Source organism: Pinus tabuliformis, chromosome 2_2 (genome assembly GCF_031772625.1).
Source record: "Pinus tabuliformis cultivar Carrire ecotype Pingquan chromosome 2_2, CPIR1, whole genome shotgun sequence".
Classification (NCBI taxonomy): domain Eukaryota; kingdom Viridiplantae; phylum Streptophyta; class Pinopsida; order Pinales; family Pinaceae; genus Pinus; species Pinus tabuliformis.
In genome coordinates this window covers 166,968,943-166,992,245 of record NC_142300.1, presented here as the reverse complement: position 1 = coordinate 166,992,245, position 23,303 = coordinate 166,968,943, and the positions used below count along the sequence as shown (strand labels likewise).

At 32.9% G+C, this 23,303-nt stretch overlaps 1 protein-coding gene and 1 pseudogene across 1 annotated transcript; both read left to right on the top strand.

The window, feature by feature from the left end:
- The first annotated feature begins 14,497 nt into the window (after positions 1-14,497).
- Positions 14,498-18,833, top strand: LOC149191947 (transcription factor bHLH89-like). The gene is made up of 3 exons (XM_089406285.1): positions 14,498-15,488; positions 17,465-17,902; positions 18,486-18,833. The coding sequence occupies exons 1-3, from the start codon at positions 14,544-14,546 to the stop codon at positions 18,564-18,566; spliced, it is 1,464 nt and encodes a 487-aa protein (XP_089262411.1). The 5' UTR covers positions 14,498-14,543; the 3' UTR covers positions 18,567-18,833.
- A 2,681-nt stretch (positions 18,834-21,514) lies between these two features.
- Positions 21,515-21,606, top strand: LOC149191946 (U6 spliceosomal RNA; annotated as a pseudogene).
- The last annotated feature ends 1,697 nt before the right edge of the window (positions 21,607-23,303 follow it).

Below are 23,303 nucleotides of genomic sequence, written 5' to 3'. Positions count from 1 at the left end.
AATCAACAGTGAGGACAATCATCCTTGGCTATTATCCGCATTGCAAGTTGACGCATCACCATTATTCAAGGAAAACCATGCTTGAGTAACCCACAGGCTATCACTCCTGCTAGATGCCTCTAAATCTTGGGTAGTTAACTTGTTTCCTTATGTCGGAAAAATACGAGCTTTAGCAAAGCAGAAGCAGTACTAAGGCCATACTCCAAGCCCGCTATTTGCCTCTAAGTCTTAGGTCGTTAACTTGTTTCCTTAAGTTGAGCCTTAAATCATTAACATTTTCTTTACGTCGAAAAAGAACAAACTCTTAGCGAAACAAGAACAATTCTAGAGACATACTCCAAGCCTGCAATTTATTAATAATTACAAATTTAAAAAAATAATGACACGAAAATAAAGCACTTAAATAAAAAACTATCACAATGAAAGATATAATATTTCATTTTCATTGCTCACAAGGAATATTATAATGAAACTTGAAATTAAATTCAATCTTTCCAATTATATATAGATATATCCTAAAAACAGGTTACATTTGATACATCACTCATTATACAAAATTAAAATACCAAATATTTAGTTAAAAGGAAATTTTAATTATTATAATTTTCTTTTAATCGTTATAACCGATTCCAATACAAATGAGAAGTAAAAATTCATAGAATACCAACATCATAAAAATCATAGAATACTAACACCAAATTTAAGAAACTCATTGGAATCTTTCATATGATGTTAATTCACTATCTCTAACGCAGTCACGGGAAAGAGCCAAAAAGCGGGTCTCATTATTGGGTCTCCCCCTTCGATGCTATGAGATAGAATAATACAGAATCATCATCGTTTCTCTTTTGGTGATAGTTATCCGATTTAATGGAGTCATTATCGATGGAAAGGAAGACAGAGGGCTAGGTAAATAAAATGTAATAAACCAAAAGAAATATTGAATAATTAAAATAATTTAATAAGATTATTATTTAAAATAAATAAAATGTAATGATTGTATTGTTTTAATGATTATTTTTACTTAGGGTTGTTTTTAATATTTATTCAATTAAGTATACTTTTAAATTAATTTCATATTATATATAATATGAGTTTTTTTTAAATGTTTTGTAAATAATAATGATAAAAACATTTAAATGTAAAATATATAGAAATTAAAAATATTTTATTATTGTTGTATAGATATATTTGCAAAGATTTATATGAAAAAACTTATATTTTTTCCTGGTTTATATACATTTTATTTTAAAGATTTTATATAGGTATATAATCACTTATTATCATGTAGACTAAGATTTTCATTATTAGTGCTTTTAATTTTAAAGACGTTAATTATCAATCTTCAAAATTATTTGAAAACAAAATCATTATCTATATTGAGGATGTTTTTATTTTTATTTTTTATTTTGGTAATTTCTCTGATCCGCCTCTTGTTGTACTATTCTTCAGTTGTGATCTTGTTTGCATGTTCAACACATTTATGATGATTATATTGTTGTGAGTGTTTTGTTATATGATATTTGTAAGTAGTGCCCCTTCAAACTAACTTTCACGAAGTAAACTTTTTTCCATGTGCATGGAACTGAATAAATTCCTTTTTCCTCTACATGTGATTAAATGGATATTTAGTTTTATCTAACATGTTCTTTAAGGAATTTGGTGTGAAAAGATTCTTTATATTTTCTTTTCTTTATTGTGTTAATTGTGTGGAATGACTGAATAAATTCCCTTTTCCTCTACATGGGATTAAATGGATATTTAGTTTTATCTAACATGTTCTTTAAGGAATTTGGTGTGAAAAGATTCTTTATATTTTCTTATCTTTATTATGTTAATTGTGTGGAATGATTTTTCCTTGAAAGAGAAGGATAATTTTTAAATCCTAATGTGGTAGAGAGACTACTTATAAAAATAAAGAATAAAACAAACAAAGAATTAAAGAATTTAGACTATAATGTTTTTAAAGGAATTAAACAATCAAGACTATAATTCACGGGACTCCCGTTTCCTTAGAATATCCAAATAGGGGATAGTGTCAACCACTAGTTGGAAACTCTGAAGGACTTGATTGGATTGACCCCCTCTTCCTCGGAATATCCAAATGGTGAATAGTGTCAACTATTGACCAATTTGAAATGAGGGAATCCATCTTATTTGTGTGTGTGTGTGTGTGCATGCACGAACTATTGACCAATTTAAACTAAGAGAATCCATTTGATTTTTCTATGCCTCTGTGTGCACGGGCGCACATGTGTGTGAGTGCGTGAGTGTGCGCAAGTCAATTAAAATGGTGTCAAGTTAGGCCAATAAGAAGGATAATATTTGATAGCAATTAGGACACACTTACATCCACAACTTGAAGGTTAAGAAACACTAGCACTCAAGTCAATAAAGGCATTAGAGTCATACAATCATGTATTAAATTTCCTTTGACCTACTAGAATATGGTGATAGAAGAATTTGTAGTTGAAATTGATGTAGAACATTGTTTGATTTTTCAATGATCTTAGTTGATTTAGAATTGCAAAAGAACCTTTGGGGTCATTATTCAACCATCCATGACCTGGATTGAGATGGAACTTTAATCATGCCTATGATATATTAGAGTCATGTCAAATATGCCAGAAGAGAGATACTCCTCTCTCTCAAATGTTATAATTCTCCCATTGCAATCTAGGTTGCTAAAATCAAATGTGATAGAACCATAATAAGAGAAATACTTGGTCATCCACGATGTATAGAGGGCTTGAACATGTGTTATATTCATGGAAATTATTCCAAGTTAATGCTAGACCAAATCCCAACTAGAATTTAGAATCAGATTTCATTAAGAAAATGAGTAGTTGTGATAATGTCTTATGTTCAAATCCTAGCAAACATCCCACTTTTAAAAAAATGTGTCATTCTTCAATTAAATGCAAGGGGTGAAATAATTTATCTTTGGGTTTATTGTTCACCAAACATCCATTCCTCCCCCCGGACACACGTAAAATCATTATCCACCACATCTCTTAAACAGGAAAAACAATAAATATTATATAGGGAAAGTCCCTAATTTGCAAAATATTTATGCCTTATTAGTGCTAGTTATATTTCAATCCTCATAGACTTAAATTTTCGGTTCTTTAATAGGTTCCTAAATGTTTCCATCATGAACTTGTGTAGTGGAATCATGTTCTAAGTAGGATGATCTAAATTTTTTCGAGGTTTATAGTCTAAGTTCGGATGTATAAAGTCATATTTTTATATAAAAGGGAACTTAATAGATATGTAGCTGATAAAGTAAACCCTAATTAAAGTTGACTTCGTTAATGGGACACCTTATAAGAAGACAATAACAAGAGAGTGAAGGTCGAGAAGGAGAGGTCCCAAAATTGGCTTCATTGAATAATGCATGTAATAATTCTTAATGGAATTCTTCTGCAATTCTCGTGCTCTCTCCATCTCTTTATATTTTTGTAATGTATTCATTTCTTACATTTTTATCAATGTTCTTGTGATTAGTTTTATGGCAGATTGGTATGTTTTATCTCCTCCTCTCTCCATTCAAGCCTCCTAGATCTTAATCACCGAGATCTAGATCATAGGAAAATTTATAAAACTAAAATTGTTCACAAGGAATTTTAAAACAATTGAAAGAGACACCTCAAATTCCATGCATTTCATCTTGAGGCTAGGCATCGAAGCATTAGGATCCCTCTCCCTATCTTTTAAAATCTACAAACACTAGTAGTTTTAATTCTACTATAAGGAAAGCTTATCTATTATCTAGCTAGAAAAACTAGATTGTAGTTGTATCTTCCAACTTTTATAAATAAATAAAAATATCAAATTTTCAAATATAAAATATCAATATAACTTAAAAATAATCCTTATGGCTCTAAATATTAAAATATACACATTTCTCCATATATATAATTATAATTTGATTATTTTTTTACCATTTTATTAAAAAAAATTGTTTGTCAAGTTGTATGTGATTTTCCATGTCCTGTGACTTGAGGAGATGCTACCCACAGGGATCTAATCACACCAGCTCTAAACGCACTAGATTTTTTAGGATATCTCCTCCTCCCTTAGCACAAGGCACAACCACCCCTTTAAGTTTGATTTTGTGTAACCTAGAAAACTCATTTTCAACCGATTTTCAACAATTGTATTAATGGAACTTGACCACTTTATTAATATTTATATGTGATTGTGAGCCTCATGTATGAATTTGTGCGGTGCACCTCAATGTTTCCGAGCTTTAATCACTTTTTCTAATATTTTAAACCTGTATTGCACTAGACTCATATATGGACATTAACAACTCCAACAACTTGGACAACGTGAAATAGTGGAACTTGGGGGACGATAATAGCATTAAAGCAATTGCATGGGGATATCTTAGTTGTGCATTCAATCTTCTGTTGCGTCTACAGTTACAAATTTCGATTTTATGTATCTGATTCTGCGGTCCATGTTGAGAGGCAAAGTTTAAGAAACAAACGCTGGTGGGGAAGGAATTTGCATTGCTTATTGGGTGTTGATATCAGTCATGACCTGTCTTTACATCAGTTTGTAGTCGTTTTTAAAACTTTGTTGGGAAACGATTAGTCGTCCCGGGAATGAAAAACGCAGGCCTTTGGCCGTTTTAATCTAAAATAAGCGTGCAGGCAGTCTCAGCTTCACGCATTTTGGAATCCATGATCGTACGCCAGTCCTTCCTTTTGGAAATGGAAATGGAAATGGGGCACCAGCAAGTGCAGTGCAGTGTGAAGAGCATGGCGTTTTGTTTTCCATGAACGACTGACTGACTGAACGCATGCAGCCATCCCTCCACCACACCGGCAAACACTGTGACTGTCATGGTCACTCACTACTCTCCCTCTTCAACACCAAATTCATGATCCTCTCACTTTTTATGCCCAATCGAAGCGATACATTAAGCAACTCTCCCTCCCTAACACCATATTCATATTCATGGTTCTTTGAAATTTGAATGGAATCTATATATTCCTACTTCTCATACTTTCTATTATCTAAATGGAATCCTTATATTCCTACTTCTCATACTTTCTATTATCTAAATGGAATCCATATATTAAGCGTTTGATTTGGGTATTCTAAATGTTTCATTTTTCAGTGATCTCCGTTGGATTTATAATTGATTTGGCCAAACACCATTATCAAAATTCTACACGACCAAACACCATAGTGAAAGGACCTAGATTGATAAAAAATTTGACATTATTAGAAGATTTAGTATGGTTTGGTTTTTGTTTTTATTTTAAACCGAATCACACAAGTCAAAACTTTGGAGACACATTTTAGTTGGGTTAAATAGTATTGCTTGGTTTTTGTTTTTATTTTAAATCGAATCACACAAGTCAAAACTTTGGAGGCACATTTTAGTGGGGATAAAAAATATATATTTAAAGGAAAATTGAATTATGTGTATGGTTTTTATTTAGTATTATTTATTGAAATTTTTATTATTAATGTGTAATTTTGTTGATAGTTTGTATGCTTTTTATTTAGTATTATTTATTGAAATTTCTATTATTAATGTGTAATTTTGTTGATAGTTAATTATAATGGTGTTAAATCTAAGAGATGTTTATTTTGGAATAAGATTTTTAAAATTTTAATTTAATTATCAATAATTATGAACTGGATGGTAGGGATTTAACCTCCATAAAATATTCTAGAATGTTCATAATAATATACACAAATCAATGGTGCAAAATTATCTCCAAAGCAATTATCTTCTTTTTATTTTTTTAGTTAAAATGATTATTTAAAAAAAAATGTCATACTAACAAGTTTCACATGGAGTGAGTTGTGGTTTTTTTGAGTGTTTAGTGTTGATATGCTATGATATTTGCCCATGATATTGTAACAAAGCCTATTTATAGATTAAGAATATCCATGGTAAAGTGGAGGTAAATCTTCATAATTAAGAATATTGCTTCATGTTTTTTTAAATGTATATATGATTAATTTATATATTAATCAACAATAAGATGTCAAAATACTGTTATAATTTAGTTCATTTATATATATATTTTTTACTTTAGTAAAGTAAGATACATAATGAAGTGTGTGTTTTGATGTTTGTTATGGATTGATGTCTATAATGTTTATCCATCATTTTATTTATATGGTTACATTAGTTACTATTTAAAATTAGTGAAATTATGAAATATTCTATCTAAGCTAATCAAAATCAGTATTTTTTACCATTTATTTCATAAAATCATCCCTCTTAAATTTTTTTAAGAACTTAATAAAATTTAAAATTAGATATATGTGTTTAAATTTGTATAAAAAATTTTTAAATTCAAAATTATTTTTTCAAATTTTATTAATAACTTTATATATATAAAACAAATTTCAAAATATAAATATATATATATATATATATATATATTTCAAAATATAAAAATGAAAATTAATTAAAAATAATTATCCTTTTAACTGTAAAAAAAAAAAAACCGAATTAATACCAAACATTTATTTTACTTCAAAATTTTACAATTCTACCTTTTACTTATTTATATGCCCTTTATCTCAAACTCCATTAAAAATTATTTAAGTTCAAAATTATTATAACAAATTTCATGACTTTATCTATTAAATATAAAAATGAAAGTCAATTAAAAATAATTACCATCCCTTTTAACTATAAAAATAAACCAATTAATAGAGCACATTTATTTTAAATTCAAAATTTTACAATTCTACCTTTTACTTATTTATGTGCCCTTTACCTCAAACTCCATTAAAAAAGAGGGACCATTACCGGCTCAAAAACACCACAACGCTATTACAAACAGAGACCAGTTCCCACTCGAAATTATATGCCGTAATTCACCATAACCAAAATTAACAAACGAAATATACAATTTATTTCAGACTTTGGCCCCCTACTCATCATGGATGGGAGCAATTTATTCGTGACTTTCGTTAAAGTGGGTAGGTAAGAACAATTCATTTGTGACGTTAAATGTGGAAGTGGGTAGATAATGGTAGGCTTAAGAGTAGTAATATTTCCAGTGCAACATCTGCATGGTCAAATACATGGTACAGCCCCAGCCTGTTTCGTGGAGAACGTGAAAAGCTTTAGGAAACATGTATATAATGTCCAATATATATATTATATTATACTAGCACAGCTATATGATTGATATTTGTTTATACATTCTATTTGTTATGTATATTTTTTTAAAATTAATTATAATTGTTATGTATATTTTTTAAATACTAATTATTTATTATATATATATTTTTAAGGATTAACTATATAAATAATAACAACCATGTGCTTATATACTTATAATTATTATATTAATATAATAATATAATTATTATTATATTATTATAATAATAATATAAAAGTTATTATATTAATAATAATAATAATTATTATTATTATTATCTCGCTCAAAGAAGAAAATTAATTTAGCAAAGTTTAGAACGAACTCTTATGAGCTCCATAGTGAAACAGATCGTTGGACAGTTCCTAAAACACCATGGACAGAAAGAATCTGCCATCTCTGTGATAATAGGAACATTGAGGATGAAAACACTTCCTTTTAGAGTGTCTCGCATACCACCACATTAGATCTCAGTTTCATAATCTTTGTCACAATACTGACGTTCCTAGCCTTTTACGATGTCAAAATTATAGTGAGCTTGGGAGGCTTCTCTCCAAGCTTTTTAAGCATAGAAATAAAATCGTAAATCAAACTAAATAATTTGTTTTTTTAGATCTGATAGACCAAAGTTTGGTCTCACTGGAGGTTAACCATCATCATCATCATATTATATTAACTCATAATAACATTAGTAATATTAATTAATAATAATTTAGTAAATCTGGCTCATATACTTATAAGGTTTCATTTCTATCTATGACACAAATCATTGCAAATATATAATAAGAAAATAATAATAATTTTTTTTAATAAAATGTAAATAAATAATTACTTATTTTATTAAAAAACATTAAATTTTAATATTATTTTTTATTTTTAGAAAAAATATAAATATTTTTTTTATAAGTTATAATGAAATAAAAATAAAAATAATTTACTACTAAAAATAAATAAATAATAGTTAAAAGTTAATTATTGTTAAACAATAATAATAATATATTTTTAATTAAATATTATTAAATAAAAATAATATGAATATTAATTAAATAATAATAATAATAATAATAATAATTAATTCATATTTACATAATAATAATAATAAATAATGATAATAATTAATAATAATAATTAATTATTTGTCTCAATGTGACGTTGGATCATGGTTAATTGTGTTTGGCAACAATATTTGTCACAAAGTGACATTTGAGCATGGTTGACTATGATTCACTATGTTTGACCCAAAGGAATAACAAACCATTGGGATTAATACAAAAACTCAAGATTGACCATGGTTGACCATGTTTGATTCTAATGTATAAAGAATTTTTTCAGAAGAAATCACATTGAAGATTTAGGTCGACGCGTTTCGAACCAGCAAGTGTGGTTCATCTTTAGGACACGATGAAGAAGCAGGTCGGGAAGAGGGTTAAATAGGAAGATAGGTCAACCTAACAGCTAGAAGAAAATGACTATGTTTGACTATGGGAGGGAGAGGGGACAGATTTGTAATATTTAATAATAACAGTTATATCTGATATATATATATATATATATATATATATATATATATATACAAAGGATTCTTAATAAACACCTATTCATATTAATAAATAATATAAATGTTAAAATGTGAATATATATTAATAATATATAAATTGTTCACTATGAATAAAAATTAATATAAAATTGTATATTAGAATTTTATATTATTATTATTAATAATAATTAAATAATAATAGTAACAATTAAATATATAGAAAACACCTATTCATATTAATAGGTAAAAAAATGTTAAATTGTTTATAAATAATTTATATAAATCATTATTTATAAATATTAATATTATAATTATTAATATTACCATAAAATTATTCATAATGCGAGAACAAATCTAGTGGAGAGTTAACAATTATTATTTATATACCAATAATCAATTAATAAATAATAATAATAATAATAGGCAGAGAAAAATCGTTATGTTTCGGATGCCGCCGAAGATGAACCCTAACACAGTCTTTGCATCCTCGTCTTCGGTCGCCGTCAAGCCGCAGAACAGCACTGTTGATACAGGAGATGCACGCTCCATCCGCGGATCTCTGGCTAATTTCACCACTGTTACGCTTGCCTTCGGAGACGCGCCTCTCATCTATGGATTTCTGACTATTTTCACCTCTGATACGGTTGCCATCCACCATACTCTGAAGACCACGCGCCCCCTAATCTGCTCTGCCCTCGGCCTTGCAGAGGACAGATATTGGACCGGTGAGGCTGCTTCTCGTGCCAGACGACCCCAACAGAAAGCAGGAGTAGCGGCTAAGGAAGAACGAGCAGGGTATTTTTTTGTCTATGATACATCCAGATACACCCTACAGCTCTCGAAGTGGAACCCTACAGCCGACGCCGTCTCAGCGCCCTCGGCCTCCGTTTTGCATTGGCTCTCTGTCGTTGAAGGGGAAAAAACTGCACAGCTTGGACTCGAACTGGGGCTTCGATCTCCACTCGCGGCCGCGCAGGTTATTACAGCTAGCCTTCATGCCAAGCTGCCCAGCGTTCAGAACAGCCGCAGCAAGTACAGCTCGAGGCCCTCTTGCCGTCACGGAAGATCAGCACTGGCCATTAGGGTCTTGGCCGGTCAGAAATCTGTATGCTTTTACCACGAACCAGAGCAGTTGACCGCATCACTCGCATGGTCTCCATATGGATCTAGGGCGAACAACTGCTCTCCGAAAGGCATTCGAAGCCTCAGATCTGACAACGAATGGACAGATCCGGTCCTCCAGCAGGCAGAACAGGCCATGCCATGGCCAGATCCAGAGATCTGCACTCATCTTGGCATGGGATCAAGGCCTGTTTCTGACTCCTTTCAGATTCTAATTTCTCAGCCTTCAGGCAGAACTATCATGCAATGGGTTAGCCCTTCAGATCTGGTGCAGGAACTCAAACTGAAGCTAGAGTGCAGATTGGGGATTCCATCAAGCATTCTGCGACTTCTCTCTCAAGGTAAACAACTTGAAGACCCTCTTCCTCTCTCTGCTTACAGCATTTCCAGGAACAGCTTGGTGGTGGCGACGCTTCGTTTAAGAGGAGGAGCAGTGGGGCAATCTTCCTCTACCCGGCCTTTCTCATACAAAGATGCAGTCCACTATGAGAACCCCAAACCCCCGGAAGCCCCTAAATCCAAGGTCTTCTTGGTTGACAAGATCGAAGAAGTTCCCTTTGTTGAATTCATTCATGAAGATCTGGCTTCCCAGCATCAAGATTTTGCTGAAAGAGCCATCATCTGCAGATTTAATGGATTGTGGCCGCGTTCTCAGGATCTCTACGCATGGATCCATGCAAACTGGACTCATCACTGTAAGATCTTTTTCTGTTCGAAAGGCTATTTCATTGTTCTTTTTTATAACAGTAAGCACTATGAAAAGGCCTTAGAAGAGGGCCCTTGGTTCATGGGAAATGCAGGGCTATTCTTGACTCCTTGGTTCCCAGAGTTCGATCCAGCTACTGCGGTCATTACCAAGACCCCGGTATGGATTCGGCTTCCAAACTTCCCTGCCCACCTTTGGAGTACTCGTGTCTTCAGAGTTATAGGAGACACCTTGGGTCGCTTCCTCAGTGGAGATTTATGGCGGGAAGCTAAAGGTCTCTACTCATATGCAAGACTATGTGCAGAGTTAGACCTGAGCAAAGGTCTTCCAGAACAAATCAACCTTAAGATAAACGACTTTGTCTGGACCCAGACACTGGACTACGAGAATACTGCTTTTCGGTGCCGCCATTGCCACCAATCTGGGCATTTGCAGAACACATGCCCATCTCGCCCGGCAAAAAAGAACAAGGCCAATGCCTCCAAGCCCAAGTCCAAACGTTGGACTCCCTGCTCGCCACCTCCAGTGGCGGTTTCTGGTTCCTCCAGCTCTGAAGACGAAGACAGTGATGAAGAATTGGAACTGGCCCCTCATTCTGTGGCCCCCTCCACCGATGGTCTGGCGCCAACCTCTGATTCAGCCATTGCTCAGAAACGTGTCCATTTGTCCTCCTCCTCGGATTCAGAAAAGGAGGGCTTCCCCAAGGAGGGATCCCCGGTGGAGGATCCCAATCTTCAAGTTGTAATCGCTCATCCACCTCAAAATGGTTGGGTTGCAGTCAAAAAACGAAAAGGGAAAAAGCCTCGTGTTGAATCCTCTACCCTCTCAGGGTAGTTCTCTATGTCTCTTTCAGCTTCTAGTGACTTGCTTTACTCCTTCTCCGGAACCGAGGTTGATAGGTCTATCATTTCCGGCTGCCGGTTTCTTGCATCTTTGGGATGTATCCTCTCGTACAATATTTTTTACTTAATAGATTTAGTCTTAATCCAGAAAAAAAAAAAATAATAGGCAGAGAAAATTAAGAAGAGAGGGCGGGAATCCAACAGTTACTAATTTTACAGCCGTCATCCCTATTAATATTACTGGAGGACTTCTCAATCTCAATGGCTTCCCTAAACTTCCGATGATGAAAATGGGGAATCTTAGCGATACCTCTAGTCTCCTCAATGCATATATGATGCTTGGTCGTCTCTGCATGTTCGACTAAAGCTGAGGATTTTGTCCTCTCGTGTTTAATATCAGCAGCGTGTTCTTTAATCCTCTAGTTTATAGAACGACCAGTTTCACCTGTGTAAGAGATTCCACAGGAACAAGGGATGATATAAACACTTTTCATATCCATGGGGTTTACTTGGTCTTTAACAGACTTGAGGGAACTCCTAATGGTGTTGAGGGGTCTAAAGGTCGAGGAAATATTATGCTTCTTCAGGATTCTCGTGATCTTGTCAGTTGTCCCTTGGATGAAGGGGATGCGGACTCCTGAATTGCGGTCGATGGGTTCTTTCTTGATCTTGGGACCTTTTCTCGCTTTGAGGAAAGCTTTGATACCCTGCTACCTACTATAGCCATTCTGGACAAAGACATTAAAACATACCCTGCTTTGATTCTATAAAACATGCTTGACCGTGATCAACCATGGGTGATCATGGTTGACAATGATTGTCCATGATTTTTATATGGAGATAATTTTTTTCACAATGTGACATCCCACCATGGTTGACCATGATTGATATTATAAACCCAAGTTAATAATAACCCCAAGGGATTGATATTATGAACACAAGGGAAAAATAAACTCAAGGGATGAATTCTAAAATACTAAAACCCCATGATTGACCATGGTTGATAATGGTTCACTATGATTGATATTATAAACCTAAGGGAATAATAAACCCAAAGGATTGATATTATAAACCCAAAGGAATAATAAACTCAAAGGATTAATACTAAAACCCCAAGGGATTATGAACCCAAGCGAATAATATTAAACCCAAGGGACCAATATTATAAACCAAAGGTATAAAAACCCTAGGATAAATATTAAAAACACTAAAATAAACATGGTAGAGCACGATTGATTTTCATATTGAGACAATCCTTGTCACAATGCAACATTGGACGAGGGTTGACCATGGTTGATTATGGTTAACCATTGTTGAATAATATTAAACCCTAGGAATATGAACCATTAGATCAATAAACACAAGGGATTTATATTATAAACCAAGGAAATAATAAACCTAAGGGATAACAATTATAAACCCAAGGTATATAAACCCTAACATTAATATTATAAACCCCAAAATAAACATGGTTGACTATGCTTGATTTCCATATAGAGACAATCCTTGACAGAGTGCAACGTTGGACCATGGTCAACCATTGTTGACCATGATTGATTTTCATATCGAGACAATCATTGTGGGACGCAACGTTAGACCATGGTTTACCATGCTTGATTTCCATATCCAACCTTGTTTGACCATGGTTTACCATGCTTGATTTCCATATCCAACCTTGTTTGACCATGGTTGAACATGGTTGGTTATGATTGACCATGGTTGAACATATTTGGTTATGATTGACCATGGTTGACAATGATTAATATTATAAACCTAATGGATTGATATTATAAACACAAGGGATTAATACTAAAATCCCAAGGGATTATGAACCCAAGGGAATAATATTAAACCCAAGGGACTAATATTATAAACCCAATGTATATAAACCCTAAGATAAATATTATACACTAAAATAAACATGATTGAGCATCGTTGATTTTCATATTGAGACAATCCTTATCACAATTCCATGTTGGACCATGGTTGACCATGGTTGACATCATAATAAACCATGGTTGACCGGGGAATAATAAACCTAACCGATGGATATTATAAACTCAAAGGAACAATAAACCTTAGGGATTAATACTAAAACCCCAAGGGATTATGAACCTAAGGGCATAATATTAAACCAAGGGACTAATATTATAAACCCAAGGTATAAAACCCTAAGATAAATATTAAAAATACTAAAATAAACATGGTTGAACATGATTGATTTTCATATTGAGACAATCAATGTCACAGTACCATGGTTGACCATTATTAATTTCTATATAAAAACAATCGTTATCACAATACAATGGTTAACCATGATTGACCATAATTAATTCTCATATCAAAACCATCTTTTTCAAAACACAACATTAAACCATCTTTATCAAAAACACAACATTATACCATAATAATTAATCGAAACTATATGCACTAATTCACCATAACCAAAATTAACAAACGACATATACAATTTATTTCAGACATTCGCCCCTCCTCATCATGGATGGGAGCAATTTATTCGTGACTTTCGTTAAAGTGGGTAGATAAGAACAATTCATTCGTTACGTTAAATGTGGAAGTGGGTAGATAATGGTAGGCTTAAGCAGTGGGAATATTTCCAGTGTAACATCTGCATGGTCAAATACATGGTACAGCCTCAGCCTGTTTCGTGGAGAACGTGGAAAACTTGAGGAAACATGTATGTAATGTCCAACATATATGATTATTGTATGGCTAGCACAGAGTAGACTTTGTCCATCCTGGGGAACTGGCAACAATGGTATGAGGTGCCAAATATGGCATATGTGCATGGTTACTGTAAAAGACCATGAACACCATTTCCCTGTTGAGAGATAAGACAGTTGGTGTTGTACTCTGCCAACATTGTGTCGTGGCATTCTGGTGACCTTCAAGACGAATCTTCTTCTCTGATCATATGATTTGTGTTTTCGACTCCTATCTGTGCTGTGAGCTGCTCATGAAAGTTTCATGCACATTGGAAATCTCATAATTCAATCACTCTAATCATGCCCTAATTTGATTTAGGCGCAAGCTTAGTGATCATTTATGCTCTCAGTAATTAATTTTCAGTGAACCCGGCATTAATAATTAGCTTTCATTAATTTGTGTCACAAAGCTCAGAAAACATTAATTAAAGTCATCAGGTTCTTTATCATCGCCCTATAAAGATCATGGGGTTGGAGGAAAACCCAGGTATGAGACATTTCAGAGCGTTTCCAAATATTTCTTTTGTGGAATTAATGGCGCAGAATGTCTCAGATGAAGCAGGGATGGGCAGCGAAATTCAGCGACAACTCAACTTTGAGCTGGAGCAAGAATACAATACACAAATCATGGATGATGTTCTATTTCTCCGGCGACATGAAATCTCTACTTCAGCACAACAACAGCATCGCCAACAGCTACAGCAGCAGCAGCAGCAAGCGAATTGGGAGGCAAATATTCATGAAATTTACGAGATGTCACTCTTCCATAGCCAACATGGTGGGCCACAACATCCTGCAATTACATCCTTCACTTCTCCCAGCAATATTTATAATAACATTACTTCTATCGAGCACAGATCAGAACCTAATGGATATAATACGGGAATTGCTACTGCTAATTATCTTGGGCCAGAGCTCTTGAATTTGCTGCAGTTCCCTGCTGTTTGTTCTACAGAGTCTGATTCGGTATCCATTCGAAGCTCAATTTCCAAGACTCCTACCATGTTTCCAACTCCCAACAACGAAGTCAGCGATTCAATAAACTGCGCCCATCATGAGCCTGTGGGTCTCTATGATCTTCAACACCACTCTCAGCTGAAAACTCTGTTTCATATGAATGCGTTTTCCCACCCCAGCTATCAGCTCAGCTCTCCAAATCCACTCTTCTCTCGCTTTCATCTTGAGTTTGACAGCAGCGCAGAAACAGCAGCCCACATGCAGCAGGAATTGGGAGGTGAAGATCAAAGACAATTTGGTAATTCCCTCATGGATTTCAAACGTGAAGTTTCTCTGTTGAAAGCAGGAGATCATGGCAGGGGAGCCAATCATTTTGCAACGGAGAGACAAAGAAGAGAATACTTGAATGATAGGTACCAGATCCTCCGTTCTCTCATACCGAATCCCACTAAGGTAACCTGTTTTTTCACATTTCCAAAACATATTGCATCCCTCAAAATTCTGTTGCAGTGGAAAAGAGTTTTACCTTGTATTGGATTATTATTTAGTTTCTGGTTTTTTTTTAAGACGGTGGGAGTGAAGTTAATTTAGAGGATCGGCACAGGGTTCAATCAAAGGCATACATTAATTAATTTCCAGTTAAATCTACTTTAATAAGTCAAATACCTTATTTTTATACATAAAAGAGCCTTACACCAACCATGTTTGAATTTGGATAATTTTTCACTCTTTCTTTTCTGATCTCAAAGATTGCAAGATATATATTAGATATTTACTTTTGATATTTTTTCTATTATACGGCCTTTCTTCTCCTACTATTTAAAATCTATATTGGGAATATTTGAATTCTGATAATTTGTCATTCTTTCTTTTCTGGCCTTAGACTAAACCCATCTTCCACGATATATATTAAATATTTTTTCCTGATATTTTTTCTTTATATCAAGGAGTCTTTCTTCTCTTTCGGCCATTTAAAATCTATATACTAAATTTTTGAATTTGGATTATTTGTCACTCTTTCTTTTTTGGTCTTAGACACTAAGTTTATATATATATATATATATATATATTTTTTTGTCTTAAACACTAAGCTTATATTGCGATATATATATATTTTTTATATGATACAGATTTTATTCTCTTTCTCCTATTTAAAATTTATATATCGAATATTTGAATTTGGATAATTTGTCTTTTTTTTTCTCTCAAACACTAAGTCCATATTATATTTTGATATTTTTTATATCACACATGCTTGATTCTCTTTCTACCATTTAAAATCTATATATTGAATCTTTGAATTTGAATAATTTGTCACTCTTTCTTTTCTATTCTTAAACACTAAGTTTGTATTGCAATATATATTAGATATTTATTTTTGATTTTTTTATATCATAGTCTTCCTTGTCCCTCTCTGCTAAATCTATATATTGGATATTATAAATTGATTATAGATTTATAAACTAATTATAATATTTTTTGGAAATTTAAAATTAAATATGATTTTAATATTGGAAATTTTTAAGAATAAAAATTATCTTAAATTTAAACCTTGGTTAATTTTATTAGTCTTCAATATATAAATTTGACAGTGTTGGTAATATTTTGTAATATTATTCAAAATTTTAATGATTTTATACAATGTTTATAAAAATTTAGAGATTTCTATGATACAATAATTTTATACTATAAATTATGGGCCAAACATTTTTAGAAAAATGAAAATTAGCTAATATATTTTTGGGAAAAACCATAGAACATTAGCCCACTTGCTAATATTAGCCCCTAAAATTTTCCTTAATTTGAAGTAGATATGTTTGCAGGGTTCATAATAATGTTGATTAATATTTTTGAATACACAATTTACATTAACCACCAATGGCTTGAATTTTTAACTTGTTTTGAATTAATAATTTAATAATTTGACTTCACTTTTCACACTTATCTGTTATCCATATCGATATGAAAAAATATATTATTCTATTCAATTTAATCAATATATTTTTAAATTTATATCTATTTATATTTTTTTCCTGATTTTTTTTTTTTTTTTCAATTTCTATGAACTAACCCCAAAACTCTTTTTCTCTAATCCTCGAATCTCTTTTCTCTAATCCTTTTATTTTCTCTCCTCAAAATCTCTATATTCACATCCATTCTCTACCCTACATATACATCTCTAGGATATCAATATATCTGGCACTCCCTTATTGAAAAATGAATTCTTGCCCAACTAATACACCACATTCAACTTTTGGCCATTGAATCTAGGTGCGCATTGGGTTTATTGGGTCTGTGCTCATTAACATTAATCTACACTATCTTTGAAAATTTTGTGACAATATTACATCTAACAATACATTTCATACCTAACTAGATAATATTTCATCCCATATTATTTTCCCTAACTGTGTGATGATGCACTGAAGGTCGACAGGGCCTCTATTGCAGGAGATGCAATAGTTTATATAAAGGAGTTGCAGCGTACAGTAGATGAACTGAAAACATTGGTGGTGCACAAGAGATCACGCAGTGTAAGAGGAATTAGCAAAAAGCTGAGAGTCGACAACAGCGCAGCAGCAGATATGGAGAGCTCCTGCCAACAATCTTGGGTTCAAATTAAGGATATAAATAAGTTCATGACAAACGAATCTCTGCGAAGTTCATGGCTGCAGAGGACTTCACAGTGCGGAACCGAGGTGGATGTTCGCATCGTGCATGACGAAGTGACCATCAAGGTTGTTAAGAAGAAATGCCCCAACTTTATACTCTGCATGGCTACCATTCTGCAGGACCTTCACCTTCACATTCTTCATGCAAGCGGTGCTAACATTGGTGATCACCATGTCTTCCTATTCAATACAATGGTAAGAATACATTCAATTTAGTAAGAATACACTCAATTTAATTTTATAGGTTTTGTGTTTTATAGGTGGGAAAACATATTATAATTTAATTGTCAAATTTATTTTATTCAAAGAAAACTATTTTATTTGGAATAACCAGCTTGTAGTCAGTAAAGAGCAGGCTTTCACTCTTGTTAAATGCCTTTAGGTCTTGGGGATTAACCTGTTTCCTAAAGTCCAAAAACATATTGTTTTTTTATGCTTCTCAACACTTTAACCTTACAACTTTGATAATAGTTTAAAATGGTGTTTTAATTTTTTATTAAGTGGTTATGCATAGTAATTTAATTCATGTTTACATCATATTAGATATGAAAATAATAAATGAGAGATTAGATATGAAAATAATAAATGAGAGAGTATATATTTCACAGTAATTCATATTGAAATAATTTTTTGAAAAAAACCATGTGGAAAATGTTTAATCCTGTAGGCAATTTCTTCTGAACTGAAGAATGTCGAAATGGATAAAAAGTGTTTTCCTAAAAATTAAATTATTCTTGGCCAGTTCACTTACTGAATTTATATTTCGACATACTTGCAGATTTGCGAAGGTTGGAACGTATATGGAGAATCCATTGCCATGAAACTGATAGAGGCATTAGATAGAAAACCAACTTTGTAGAAAATTTAAATAGCGATGGAGATAAGTGGGTTATATATGACCACTTCAATCTTTTTGAATTTTGATGATGAACACAATCTGAGATTTGCTTTGTTACTCAATTGTTTCTTCGCCAAGTCGATTTATGTTATGTTATGTTGAAACTGTATCAAACAGCAATTCATGCACCATTTGGCTCATTGAAGCACACGCAGATCAAGATCTCTTATGAACGTTACCACAACGATTAGTATAACTTGAATTTGAAATTGAATGCGATTTTGAATATCATAAATGGAGTGATTTGAATTTGAATGCGTTGTTTAATATGGTAATTTGAATCTGAACAAGTATTTGACAGTTTTGAGAAGAGTTTATAAAGATATTCACAAAATTTGAATTAGAAAACTGATGGATTAAATTATTAATTATTATTTTAAATTTATTTTAATATTAAATTTATTAATAATAATTTTTTTAAATATTTTTATATTTAAAAATTTGTTTTCTTAATTTAAAATTAAAATAAATCTAAATTAATTATAATTATTATTATTTTAATATAATTTAATTCAATAAAAATATTTAATATATTGAACTAAAGCCTCTTAGCACAATTAAATTTAAATATTTAAGATATTAAACTAAAGCCTCTTAGTACAATTAAATTTAAATATTTAAGATATTAAACTAAGCCCTCTTAGCACAATTAAATTTAAGTGAATTGAAAAAAAATGTTAACAATTTTTTATTAAATCATATTATTTTGGTTAAAATTCATTTTTAAACGCTTATGAGGGAGCGCTAGCACTTACACTAGTCCGTGTGGCAGTATAAGGCCCGTATAAAGAAATAGATTCATTGTAATTACAAATCAAACTTTCGCAACAAATTCTTATTTTCCAAATATAAAATAATTCAATATTATTTAAAAATAATAATAAATTTAAAAATAAATTAAATAAATATTTCAATCAAAATACAGGCCGATAGTTGGGATAGGTTGGTCATAGTAATGATCAGTATTTCAGTAATTAGTACCGCCGTCCCTCACATGCTCAAGGCAATGAGTGTGGCGACTCTTGGCATGAATGCATACTGAGAAGGTGGGAAAGGTGGCGGGACAGGAGGTGAGGTGAGGAATATAGGAAGGCGAGGGAGGCAAGCGTCCATTATTGGAGTGTTTGCTTGTGGTGGAAGGTGGTGTCGTAGTGGTGCAAGAGGAAGACGAAACCAGAGATGCTAAGCTCGATGATGAATGCCATTCGAACCCGGATATGTTATTTGGCCTCACTCCTCCACTGTAATTATGTTATGGTTGGGGTTTTGCTGGGGTGAGAGGAGGGTAAATAGGAAGAAGGCTTGGGGGTAGAGAACTGCTGGTGGCAATGGGGAAGGCAATTACTGGAAATTGCCTGGTTTTGTATCCATACCCTCTGCCTAACCGGTAGTGCATATGACCGCCAAAGGGATAATTGCATGTTGTTGGGTTTCGATACACCGGGTTCCTTAAACCATGCTTGGGGCGAGGCTGACTGTGGCAAGCGAGAGAGTGAGGGGCATGAGATGGATGAAGGGGGTAGGGGGAAGCAGTTGGTAGGAGGCATGGGAAGCAACCATTATAGCTGCATGCAAAGCAAGTGTTGGGTTAACCGGAATTCCTCTTGGGCCGAAGGCAAGGCCAAAGACTCTGAGTGGAAAGCCAATTGGGTGGAACTGAGGGGCAGCGCTATTAATCCTTGGGCAGAGGGGGAAAGGGACCTGAGTTATCCCTGGCAAACTGCAAGGAGAAAGAGGGGACTGCGCAAATGGCTTAGGCAAGGGAAGGTTGACCCGCATGGGAACGAAAGTAATGGGGAGTGGAAAAGGGGAGCGACAACGGGCTTGGTCTATGGACCTCCCCATGGTCGGGCGCAGTCTAAGGACCACCTCAGCTCTGAGGTTAAGAGAGCAAGAGGAGAGGAGAAGCGAGGGGTGGAACATAGCGATGACAAAACAATTCAAAAAATAGTCCAAACTACAATGTTGTGTTTAAACTGTTGCTATCACTAGGATTCACGTAAGCTGGTCATGGATTGTGCTGTAATGGGACGTGGTTGTGGCAGGAGAGGCTCGACACCTAGGAAAGATAAGGAGCCCAACACGTCAGAGCCAGGCAGGGGCAGGAAGTTGGTAGAACACCTAATCACTAAGGCAGCGGAGGCTTATCGTGAGGGGACGAATGCAAGAATACATAAACTATTAGAAGAGTGGGAGGAGGAAATAAACAAGGCAGTGAGACAGAGGAAGAAATGGACAATTGGAGGACCTTAGTCCTGGATCTGGGCAACACCCGAGGAAGAATTACGCAGTTTAAACAAACTCTTTACCTGTATTGGTTAATGAAGAGTTTATTAGGCAAAGCAATGGAATATATTTATGTGGGAATGGCAGTGACACTCCAAGGTATGTCGAGTTACAAGAAGGATTTGCAGAAAATCCTTTTTCAGCTGCACAAACAAGAGATCAGACTGGATAGAATTGACTGCCACATCCCTTGCATACTGGAACTGAATGACATGCCTGGGGCATCTGCCAAGGATCTGGCACCTGTTGAATCTACCTTAGAGGAGCAGAAGGAATAGACCCTTACTCATGCATATTTTTGTTTTATGTAGATAGCTTTTAATTTATGTGATGCAAATATCAGTTCAGATAGTTCTGTAGTGTATGGACATGAAACAACAACATATCTACCTTGGCTAGAGAGATTAAGACTTTATTGTTTTTGGATGGTTTACAATGCTGATAGGTGGCTAACAGACTTGGTTTTCCTTCGGGGCAAGTTGAGGCCACCTGATCAATCTTTGTGGTGTAAACTTGCCTTTGTTTAATAGAAAATGGAATGGTTATGCCAAGCTTAACAAAAATAAATAAAGAAATCGTAATTATATTTCTTTAATATAAATTTTAATAATAATAAAAAAATAGACTTTTCATAAAATTGGAAAGATGCTAAGAAGATTAGCATGCTCGGTGGGTAATGATGGCACTAACAAATCTAGAAATTGTTTAAAATTTTTAATCTACATGGCGTAGAATAGAAAGTGGTGTGGTATATTGCTAAATCACTTCATGATGTGTATTGCTAAGATCATGAAAGAAAGTGGTGTGGTATATTGCTAAATCACTTCATGATGTGTATTGCTAAGTCACTTCATGATGTGAAAATCACCATAAGAAAAAAATTGACCCAAATATCATGAGTCACAATTTCTCAATCCAAAAGTTAACCTTATAACTATCATCTCAAAATAATAATAATAATAATAATAATAATAATTTGATTTATTTAAAAAACAAATAATTAGAAATTAGAAATTTTAATTTATTTAAAAAACAAATAAGTATAAATTATAAAAATAAATAAATTGAAACATATTTTTTATTTAATAAAAAATAATTTATACATTTATAATTCACTTCTATGATAAAATAACATGATTTACAAATTTAAAATTAAACATATCACAAATTTCCAAAGTTGGCCTATAGAATTCGAGGCTTTCCTCATGTGTTGAAGCACTATTTCTCACTAGACTAAACTAATCTGAATTTACTCGTTGCATATCATAAAATGGCAAATGTAGAGCAGTCTTCGAGTATAAACATATGACCGCTACACCCTCTCAACGTTGAACTGACTCTGACTTATAACTTTCGTATTACAACTGTACATTTTGATAAAATTAAACTATTTTAAAATATGATACAGCCTCCAGCACCGAGTTAGGAGACTCGATCACCAAGTTAGGAATGATAGTAGAGATTAGTTATTATGTTTAAGTTTGATATTAATGGTTTGTTTCATTATTTTAATTTGTTTATTTTTAGATGGTATTTATTATAAATTATATATATATATATATATAATTTATTTTTAAGGTCACTACTAAGCTAGACACTAAATTTGTGTATGAGACCTCCTTGTTTGTGGAACAAGGGACAGATTTGTGTATGAGACCCCCTTTGTTTGTGGAACAAGGGACAGATTTGTGTATGAGACCCCATTGTTTGTGGGACAAGGGACCCATCTCCGTGCAGCGATTACACTGTTAAATCTAACAAGGCATACATACTCTACCTCCCTCTGGTTTTGAACCTGTGACCTCTTAGAAGGAAACACATGCTCTTAACCATTAAGCCCACTCAAGCTACAAAGATTGAAATAAATTTATATTATATATTTATATTACTCTATTTTATTATTAAATACTTTTTTGAAATATAAACAGAGAAATATATCATTAAAATATATAATATATTTTTTCAATAATTTTTTTATTTGAGATTATTTTTCTATAGTTAAAATGTTGTATATAAGTTTGTTACATTATTAAAAAATAATTTTGTTTAGGATTAATTTATTTTATACAAACTAATTTATGAACCATGAGATTGATGATTTTTAATATCAAGAAGAATAAATTAATTATTTGTATTGCAGGGAAGGAATAATGAAAAGGTCAATGTGAATTAGTTTTTCCACATAAATTTGGTTATCTAATTTTTTGTGAGACGGTGATTTTTTGTTATTTAAAATATATATTTTTAATGTATAAATAGATTTAACACCATGAAAAACATTGTAAGCATTTGGATTTTGCATATTTAATAACTTGAACTTATGATTTCGACAAATCCCTACCTGGTTTTGGACAAAATTAACTAGAAAATATGGTAGAAAAAGAGCCAAAACCTAAAAGACTTAGACTATAA

Excerpts from the sequence above, each read along its gene's own strand:
- LOC149191947 (XM_089406285.1), top strand. The coding sequence starts at position 14,544 with ATGGGGTTGGAGGAAAACCCAGGTATGAGACATTTCAGAGCGTTTCCA. Across the intron at positions 15,489-17,464 it reads TCATACCGAATCCCACTAAG|GTCGACAGGGCCTCTATTGC; the intron begins GTAACCTGTTTT and ends GATGCACTGAAG. Across the intron at positions 17,903-18,485 it reads TCTTCCTATTCAATACAATG|ATTTGCGAAGGTTGGAACGT; the intron begins GTAAGAATACAT and ends ACATACTTGCAG.